This window comes from Sinocyclocheilus anshuiensis, unplaced genomic scaffold (genome assembly GCF_001515605.1).
Source record: "Sinocyclocheilus anshuiensis isolate Anshui unplaced genomic scaffold, SAMN03320099.WGS_v1.1 scaffold437, whole genome shotgun sequence".
In the NCBI taxonomy this organism is placed as follows: domain Eukaryota; kingdom Metazoa; phylum Chordata; class Actinopteri; order Cypriniformes; family Cyprinidae; genus Sinocyclocheilus; species Sinocyclocheilus anshuiensis.
Window position 1 is genome coordinate 676,998 of NW_015539902.1, and position 10,885 is coordinate 687,882.

The 10,885-nt window shown below is 36.0% G+C and overlaps 1 protein-coding gene and 1 long non-coding RNA gene across 2 annotated transcripts in view; one reads left to right on the forward strand and one right to left on the reverse strand.

The window, feature by feature from the left end:
• Positions 1-829: 829 nt before the first annotated feature.
• Positions 830-10,885, forward strand: part of LOC107686117 (endothelial cell-selective adhesion molecule-like) — a 44,233-nt gene continuing 34,177 nt past the window's right edge. Inside the window, exon 1 of the mRNA XM_016482971.1 lies at positions 830-1,231. Within this exon, the coding sequence (XP_016338457.1) occupies positions 1,162-1,231 (70 nt within the window). The 5' untranslated portion in view covers positions 830-1,161. The remainder of the gene's footprint in view (positions 1,232-10,885) is intronic.
• LOC107686119 (uncharacterized) lies at positions 8,181-9,948 on the reverse strand. Its single transcript, XR_001634022.1, has 3 exons — positions 9,883-9,948; positions 8,886-9,027; positions 8,181-8,402 (listed from the first exon to the last, which is right to left on the reverse strand). It is a non-coding gene; the product is annotated as an uncharacterized LOC107686119 (long non-coding RNA).

The window sequence follows — 10,885 nt, forward strand, 5'->3', positions numbered from 1 at the left end:
TAATGACTTGGTAGTAAAAGGAAAATGTAATAAATGTAATAAAGTGTGACCTATTGTACAAGTTTATTCCTATAATCATAAACGAATTAGTTATTTGTAAAATTAATATTTGTCAAAATATCAATCAATCTATCTATCTATCTATCCATCTATCTATCTATCTATCTATCTGTCTGTCTGTCTGTCTGGCTGGCTGTCCATCAGTCTATCTATCTATCTATCTGTCTGTCTGTCTGGCTGGCTGGCTGGCTGGCTGGCTGGTTGTCCATCAGTCTTTCTATCTATCTATGTATCTATCTATCTATCTATCTATCTATCTATCTATCTGGCTGGCTGGCTGGCTGTCCATCAGTCTTTCTATCTATCTGTCTGTCTATCGTTCTGACTGTTATTCTATATTCTATCTATCTGTCTATCAGTCTATCTCTCTATCTATCTGTCTATCTGTCTGTCTGTCTGTCTGTCTGTCTATCTGTCTGTCTGTCTGTCTGTCTGTCTGTCTATCTATCTATCTATCTATCCAAATTCACAAATGAGAGTGTCCACATTGCCTATGTATTTGTAATTAATGTGGATATAAATGAATATTAATTTAATTTATATCAAATAGTTAAAAAGATTGTATTGATATAACCAATATTATTTATAAAAGACGTGTGTATATTTCTATATATCTTTGCTTTAATCAGTGTGGATTTAATAAGCGCAGCTGGGTCGCGTTCAGCATCCCATGCGTTCTGACGCAGAGTTCACCTGTAACTGGAGTGATGACGTGTCAGAGCACGCAGGGGGCGTTCCGCGCGAGTGTAGGTGCAACAGCTCTCCGAGCAGTCATTACACACGGACTGAAGTACACTAGTGTTCACCACACTCTCGCTGTCTGTGTAGTGCGGAAAGAAACACATATTTGCCGAGAAACAAACGGACACTTGTTCAATCTCATGCCACTGAATTCTGAGGAGTCCAAGATGATTTCCAGCTTGGATGTAGCGTCGGTCTTCCCACGGTGAACATCGCTTGTTTTAAGGAGAACACACAGTTGTAGGACACTTGAAAGAGCCTCAGCGCTTTGATTTGTTTGTAGATAACCGTTATCTACTTCACGCGCAGTGTTAATACGGACGAGCGCGCGCAGAGCGGACACTCTTCACATGCTGAGCCATGGAGACGCAAACTTCAGCAAAACTTCACACCTGCCTGTCAATCTTAACATTTCTGTGCTGTATCTCAGGTAGGCTGCTTCTACACCGCTACGTGAACTGTTACTGTGTGCGCTGGGAATGTAAATACTTCATGTGTTCACATACTGGATATATATGCTTAGGTATAGCCTACTTGAGTTCAGTTTCAATCAGGCTGTTTTTAAAGTCAAACGATTAAAAAAAATTACAAGCCAACAGTACTGAGTAATACTGTACACATTTAAAAGTGTTATAAAATGGTTCATTTAGTAAAATGTAATATCTCTCTCTCTCTCTCTCTCTCTCTCTATATATATATATTCATGTTATATAAACATTAATATTTCTTGCTTTTGTTTGTTGTTTACAGTCTACAAGAATAAGAACAGACATAATAAGAAAATTAGGCTATAAAAAGTAGCCTTTAACTAACTATAAAATTAGTTAAATATATTATATATTCCTCCCACTTGGTAAACTAAGTTAGTAAATACACATATATAGTACCACATTAATAACATATATAATGCATATATATAATACCTTAATAACACATTTATAATACTACTACATGATGTCCAGCATGTAAACCCTTGCCTTGAGTCACATGCCCTTATAAAACACTGTTATCTAAACACCTTCATGAGTAGACTAGTTTCAGTTGGGTGTGGTCATCTGCTCATTCTAAGCAATAAGGTCATTTTCCTTAAATTATTCTGTATGTGAAGTACAAACAATTGATATTGTTTGGATCTAAGTGATGTAGCAATCCTTTAGCAGTTGTAAGTAACAGGATATGACTTATGAGGGTTCTGAGATTAATGATCTTTGTTTTCTTATGCATGCACAAGTGACACATTTTGCAGGTGTGTCCTCTTCTCTGCAGTGCCTAGAAAAGAGGGAACTAAAAAGGATGTTAAATGGATTAACAGTGGGGTATTTCCTTGAGTAAATTCGATTTTTTATTTTTTTTTAATGGACAGAACTTAATCAGTGTTATTTATAGAGTTAGTGAGAAGTAGTGAAATGACTTAGGCCTACATAATAATTGTCACTAATTGTCTGTAATTCTGTAACCACAGAAAAGTTTGAACCGAATGTGAAATCTAGAGCTGCAGGTCAGACATTTGTAGTGCAAACCAAGGATTTACTAAACCCGCTGGAATGAAATAGCGCAGAAAAATACCATCGCAGGGTTTCTGTGTTAAGCCCAGGTGGCAGGGATAAAATTAGTTCAGAAGAACATCATAAATTCCTGTAATCCTGCATTGCTCTGGTAGCTTGTACAAGTCAAAGCATGGCTTTTGGTAAAAGCCCTTGTTGGCCGTTTGGTGACACTGGTAAGAACAAAGCAATTTCATGCCAGGTTTTGTTTGTCCTGTCTTTATATTTAGAACTTTGCAACAACTTTAGCAGATAAGACTGCTGCTCTAGAATGCAACTGAAAACTTTGTGTTGACAGACTTACAGTGTCCCAAAAAGTATTTGGGCACTTAAGCTGCACTTAAAATGTCTATATGTCATTGTTTTAGGTTACAAAATATCAGTGGTATTTCTTTACAAAAAAAAAAAACGAATTTTCCAAGCAAACTATAAAAGAAAAATGTTTAATTTTAAACAGATTAATTGTTTAAAATAAAAGGAACAGTTCATCTAAAAAATGAAAATTTCCTTAAAAAAAGTTTCTTTATTTGTTTCTTTATCAGAACACCAGTGGATCAAACAGCTCATACAAAAATCTCAATAATCCACAAGTAGTCAACACAACTTCAGTAATGTCTTGTGAAGTGAAAAGCTATGTGTTTGTAAGAAACAAATCCATAATTAAGGCATTTTAACTTGAAACCATGCTTCTGGCTAAAATATGAATCCTCTGTCCATAATGTTGCTTTCTTCATTCAGAAAGCCACCTCATCTGAATCAGGAGAGAAATCTGCACTGATAAAGCACTGTTTACAAGCTAAAACAGTCTTTTTCATTAGAGGAAGAGTGATTATGGACTCTTATTTTGGCCAATAGTGATGGTTTAAAGTAAAAATGCCTTGATGAAAGCACTTTTGGGTGAACTGTAAGACAAAATGTATTTGGAAACTTTCATGTGATGAAATACACCTTTGTGAACCTGAGATCTACTAAAACTCACCTTGAGAAATAATTGCAAATATGTGCCTTTTGATTTGATATTTTATGTAATGCAATGACATTCAGATGTTTTAAAGTGTGACTTACCGTAAGTGTCCAAATACTTTTTGGGGTCATTGCAGCTAGAACTGGAGTTTTTCCATTTATGCCATGTTGGTTAGGGTTTGAGATGTGGGGTGTGTTGTGTATCAGGATGTCCCATATACGGAAGTGAGAGGACTCCCTCTCCCAGTGCTGTGTCCCTAGAGGAAAGTGCTCAGTGCGGTCTGGGGTCATGAGAAAACTAGTGGGCGACTTTCCCAACTCTCTTCTTGGCCTATTGCATTCTTGCAAATACACACACACATATGCATAATGGCATTATAATCCATTTTTAAAAAGATGTGGCATATCCTCTTGGAGAGGCTTTTACATTACATGGCTTGTACAACCAGTTGTCTTTTGACGTGCCATTGTGTCTTTGTGTTGTCAAATTTTCTTTTGAGTGATTTATTTATTTTAAATTTTTTTTATTGGAAAAGATTATGATTCATTCAAGTCCTAGAGCAGCTTAGAACACCAGTGTTTTTGCATCCATGCATCATTCAATTTAACTTGATATGGTGTAGTGGCAGGTTGTCGTGCCGATGTGTCAGTTTAGTCTATACTGAGCTCATGCAGGGTGACGTTGTGTTGATGCATTTACACTGCTCTCTATCTGGTCTTACAGGAATCTGTGTAACAATTCATGACTATAGAGACACTGAGGTCAGACGCAGAGACTCCTTCCTGTCAACTCTTGAAGGCACGCACAGATTCTCACTCATACTAATATCTCTGTGGAAGAAACAGAAGGGCAGAGTTTAGCATGACGTGTTTCAGAGGGAACACCTATGTCTTTTTCACTAACAGCCTACAGTCCAGTTTAACCAAGCCATATTTAAATTAAGGCAAATTGCAATTTTTGGGGCATCTTTGCACCATTTCCTAATTTGCATAATTCCTTTAGTGAACGCTGAAACAACGCAGACAGCACGTGCAAATGAATGTCAGCGGGTGCAATTCATTTTTAGTGAATTTCCATTGTGTTTTGTAAAGGGGCTTGCATATCGTTATATGAAACCAATTAATTCAACATCATATTCATATTGCATTCCTATTACTATAATAACATTGATTCTCCTTACCTTGCAATCCAACAATTGTTTTTTTTTTTTGATAGCAGAGCATCAAAACTATTGACATGAAACTAAATGAATCCTGAAAATCTAGTTAATGCAACTCAGGAGAAGAGCAATCTTGGAGAGCTAGCTGAGCTTCTGTAGAGGAAGTGACAGAGTAATTACCACTGCTGAAATCCAGTGTAATCTCATGTGGCCGGTCAGGAATCATACAGTGCTGAAATGCAGTGACAGCAAAATACTGTCTGTCTTCAAATTGTCTTATTATACCTGGAGTTCTCCCTTTGCACTGTAAGAAATGTTTTAAAATCTTATCTTCATATGGTAGAATCTTAATTTTTATTCTAGTGAAAAATATTAGTTAACATTACTGAATTATTATACAACCTAGTACTAACTAAATCAGGAAACAGTAATTTTTAAGATTAAAAAAATATATATATTATTATTTATTTGAGAATTTTTCTCTTTAAAGCAGAAGCAGAGGCTTTGTGCCAGAACCTAGTGCAGTGCCTTGCTACATTGCTATTAGGCAGCTGCCTACTAAGGCAGCATATTAGCTTCATATATGACTGCTTTGGAATGCTCCATATTTTCAGCAGCTCCATGCAGCACATAAAAGGCTATTTGCATGGGAGACTGCAAGTGATCAGTTTCTCAAGGAATGGCCATTATTTAGTTATAGAAATAACTGTTGTATTTGACACTGCTCTCGAAAAAGTGTTTAGCACGTACTGCTACCTTAATGCCTATTGGCCTACTGAGAGGTCTGTTCTTGTTAAGCCTCAATCGCTAATCAAGAGTTTCTTTGGGTAAAATGGGTGACCTTGGGGGTCACAATGTGTTGTATAGCTCTCCTGCCCCCGAAAGAACACCTCTTTCTTCAGAGAAATAGCCTGACACAAATATGAGCAAGAAGAAAAATGTGGCTTGTTATGGAGAGAGTGCGAAAAGAGTGAGAAGCAGAAGTGAGCTGTCACTGAGGTTATGTCTACCTGTCATCCCATCAGCCATTAGAGGACAGAAAGCTTTACTTTACAGCTCATCAGCACTACTTCAACTCCTGTGGCCGGGTACAGCCTCAAAACCTCATTACTGTAAGAAAAAAAAAACACCCTGCACACAATCATTTATAACCTTTGAGAACAGTCATCTTCACATATAATTACATACTCATACTTCAGACTTGAACGGAAAGGTCCTGAACCTGTGTTTACATTCTGGTGACTATAACAATAATTTTGGTGCAGCTCTCATTATAAGCTGTAATTATAGACTCTCAGAGGGAGTGTTAGGATCATTGGCGCACACCAGTGTTTTGGAGAGCTAAGACTTCATTATGATAATGACAGCTCGGAGGTAAAGACCCTCTGTCTCGCTGGTTTTATCCTCCCATCGGGCTTTCAAAGACAAGACGCACACAGTCAGAGCTGTTCTCACCATCAACTAAAATGAGTGTGAGCATTGATTTAATTTGCATGTTGTTGTTTTAATTCTCCAGTCCATTCCATTTGTTCCCACTTCAAGACTTTGTGATTTACAGGAAAGATATTACTGTAATTCAATCAAGGGTGCCAGGAGGATGGGTTGATCCTGAATAACGCATTTAGTTTAGTCCAGTGTGATTTCCATGAATCCAAAGCAAACATTAGATTTGGTCTCTAAAGTTACACTGACCGAGCGGCCATTGCCCCACACGAGCAGTAACGCTCTAAATAGGGAGGGGATTGATTCGGGGGCCAAGTAGTGGTTCAACTGATCACAAATCACACGGTTCGGATCATATTACGGTTTTTGAGCCAAGGATCGGATCGTTTTTCGGATCAGCAAGAAAAAAAAATCTATGTAACTTTGCTTTCCAAAAGTACGATACCACAGCAAAAACTCTTAGCCTAAGAAAGCTCAAACATTATTAAAGAGACAAGTGAACAGCCAGTAAAAATAAGTACAAATATGCTACACAAATTACAAGCATAGATAAATACAACAGAACAATGTTACAAAAAAGGTCGGTAGTATTCAGATACAGAAATGTAATAATTAAGTGTAAAATAAAACTGCATAGTGTTCACTGTATAAATTAAAAAATAGATTCATCTTTGTCAAAAATGTGTTTTGTGGTTTGATGAGCATAATGACAGCAGCAGGTATTATTAGGCTGCTGTCCCTTTAAGACCTGATGCATGGATTCAATATAGCCTAATGATACACATCCGATTTCTTTCTCAGCTGTTCTCGTTCACTTAAGACACAACACACTGCATTTGCCACAATGATTGTCGAGATCGGTATTTTGTCATACGTTTATGTGTATATGCATCTGTTCAAATGCAAGGAGTGAATGAGATAGGAAAGATGGTTCAGTTCGGTGTTTGCGAGCAGTCAAACGTGCCTCTCTGCATGTGCGAGCTTCATGTTTGTGCGGCTGTGATAGAAAACAGCGCGCAAGTAACAAATCGAGTTCCATTTCGGCTTTTCTTTCACTAGAATGGTTTAAAATCGCTTGCGTGTGTAAACACATACAATTGATAAACTTTCATTCTATTATGGTTAAATTTTGCAATTAATCCACGGATCACATGCGTGCCGAACCGTGCAAGTAGGGCTCGGTGCAGCCTGCGGTGGACATCCAACCCTGCCCACATCCACGTGTGATGTCGGAAGTCATGCCCATCGCCGATACAACCTTGCCCACATCCGAGTGTGACGTTGGAAGCCACGCCCATATCAAATACGTCACCTTGTGATTTCCCCATCCCCGTACCGGGGAAACCAGGAAGTATGTCGAAGCAATTTATGGAAGTTTAGGGGATCTAAATAAAATAATGTTGTCCTTCGTTTTACTAATACACGTTTTCTTATTTTTGTAAAGGATGTCTAGGCTAAAATGGCACAACTTAAATCTAATATATGTTTAATATGTCTAATATGCGGAGCTGATTTCGTAATCACAACAGCCTGTAAAATGCTTGCATTGATTAAAGTAGGCTAATTGTTAATTAAAACTTTTAAACCTTACCTTTTTATTTATGTAATGAGATAAATTCACATTTATTACGATCGATTTTGACCTACCCAAGGCAAAATTAAAATGCCTTGGGTAGGGGATTATAGAAATTAATACTTTTATTTAGCAAGGATGCTTTAAATTGATCAAAAGGGATGATAAAGACATTTATAAAGTTACAAAAGATTTCTATTTCAGATAAATGCTGTTCTTCTGAACTTTCTATTCATCAAAGAATCTGAAAAAAATTATACTCAGCTGTTTTCAACAACAACAGCAATAATAATAATAATAATAATAATAATAAATGTTTTTTGAGAAGCAAATCAGAATATTAGAATGATTTCTGACGGATCATGTGGATCATGTAAGTCACCTTTGAAATCACAGGAATAAATTACATTTTAATAGAAATATAGAAAACCGTTTCAAATAGAAAACAGTTATTTTAAATAGCAAAAATATTTTAAAATTGTACTGTTTTTGCTGTACTTTGGATCAAATAAATGCAGGCTTGGTGAGAAGAAGAGATTTCTTTAAAACCTTAAAACATTAAAAATCTTACTGTTCAAAAACTTTTGACTGGTAGTGTTTAACAAAATATATGTTCCAACTATTATAAAGTCTGAGCAGCTGAATGAACAGTTGAATGATCAGGTAAACAGTTCTTGACATGCAGTACACACACATACATACATACATACATGCACACATAGACTACACAGAGAGAATCCTTGCTCTAATAGATTATTCACAGAACATGGCATGGACCTTCAGGCCTTGTTCATCAAGACAATTTGATATGTCCAGCTCCTCCAGATACTCAAAGATGAATAAAAAGACATCTTTTGCTTCATTCGATTCTCCCCCCAGGTAGTCTTTGATGGCATTCTGTTGATTTTTACTGTCCATCTGGAGAAAGGCAGGCCCTGTCACCTCCCCACGGAATAACTCACGGTGACTCTGTATCCAGCACTACACTGGACCTTATGTCCCTTACAGACTTCCACTTTATGTCCTCTTGGCGCTCCTGTTAAAAATAGAGAATATGTGTGTGTTGTGGGGTATGTGTCCACTAAAAATTATTTACCTCATAATTTTCCTAATCATTCTACATACAAACATATTTAAGATTTTAAACCACAAAAATCAATCAATATCTAGAGAAATGCTCCCACCATACCTCCATGCACCACTGCATGGCTTATGTGGTCCTCCAAGTGAAGTGTAATGAGTAATATGTCCTCTTGGCGCTCCTGTTAAAAATAGAGAATGCATACGTGTTGGGGGTATATGTGTCCACTAAAAAGTATTTACTTATCATTCTACATACAAACATTTATGATTTTAAAAAACAAAAATCGATCAATATCTAGAGAAATGCTCTCACCATACCTCCATGCATCACTGCATGGCTTATGTGGTCCTCCAAGTGAATTGTAACAAGTAAATTTTTTTACTGGTGAAACTGCAGCAGGGACTCCTTAACCCGGGAGGACTGCCCTGCATCAGGCTTGGACTGAAAATGTGTAGAATGCTGCAAAACATGATCAAACAAACATTGACTAACATTATGTGATCTTTCCATTAATATAGTAGAATACAAAGATAATTTGTGACATACACAGATGCGGTTGCTCAACCAAGTTACTGTGCACGGGTACTGTGATCAGGGTATATCATTAAAGATGTCATATGTATGTGATTGTTTTGTGGTGGGGGGGGAGTGGCAGGTAAGTACATATGTGTGAGAGGGATGAAGTGTGTGTGTCTGAGTGGGTGAGATGAGTGTTATGTGTGTGGGGAATTCAGCATTCTTTTTATGTCGTAAGACATGTATGTATTTGTGTGTGTGTGTGTGTATATATATATATATATATATATATATATATATATATATATATATATATATATATATATATATATATATATATATATATATATATATATATATATATATATATATATATATATATATATATATATATATATATATATATATATATATATATATATATATATATATATATATATATATATATATATATATATATATATATATATATATATATATATATATATATATATATATATATATATATATATATATATATATATATATATATATATATATATACACACACACACACACATGTATGTATACACATAAAAACACTCATCTCATCTCACCCACCCACACACACACACACACACACATATATATAAATACTGTATATATGTATATCTGTTGCTAGCTAAGGAATAATGTACGTTCAAAACATACTAAGCGTGCCGAACTGTTGTTTATGCACATGCACACAATGACACACACATTTTTAAAGTTGTCAACGTTTTAAGTCTTGGTAAAGACCAAAGATATTTTTTTACTTACCAACATGGCAAACAACAACTTCTTTTTTAGCGGTTGGCAAACAATACGAATGATCTTCTTATCGATGCTTCTTCCTGTTTCAAAATGAACGAGAATGTGACGTATTTTGACATGGACGCGTGGTTTGGGACGTCACACTTGGATGTGGGCGGGGTTGGATGTTCACCGCAGGCTGCAGCGAGACGCTCCTCGAACCGTGGGGCTTGGTTCGTACGAATCACGGATCAACTACGATCCGTTTAACCACTAGGGCCAAGCCTCAGGCAGTGACCTCTTGTTTCATATTCTTTCATTAGCAGTGTTAAGGGTTAAATGCTCTAAAATGAGCTTACTATGTTTAGATTTAAACCCTATTGTTTAGCAGCTACGCATCTTGTGCCAAGTCTGAACAAACACAAAGGGAAATGAGGAAATATGGCTTTGTTGTCGGGCAACAAAAATGATACTCACTTCATGCCTTTCAGTAACACTAACCTGCATTTTTTTTTTGCTGGAAAATCTTCTATAAAGAGAACAACGGTAACATTTTATTTGTATACTGGTATTGTGATTAAACTTCAGGTTGTTGCTGCTCGGCTCTCTGTGACCTTGACTGACGTTTGGCAAGTGTGTTTCTTTCCTCATTAGTGACTGATCATTACTGTCATTGATTTTCTCACTTAAATCCTTTAGTCATTAAGGTGGATCCTCTTTGGCTCGTTACAGATTTATTTTTGGCTCTCATTTGTAGAACGTGTACTGTTTGAGTTCGAAAGTGTTAGTATTCGGTTTATTATGTGCCTGCTACTAGTGCTGTACAAAATCATAATGTTTGACTGTCTCTAGATTAATTCATTATTTTTTATTAAGAAATTACAAATTTTGATTAATAGTAGTTTTATGATTTTTTTTGGTATTATACTGAAGAATTTTTCCAGAAGATAATTAATTGTATAAATGTTAAGTGTATGTATATATGTATGTATATATATATATATATATATATATATATATATATATATAT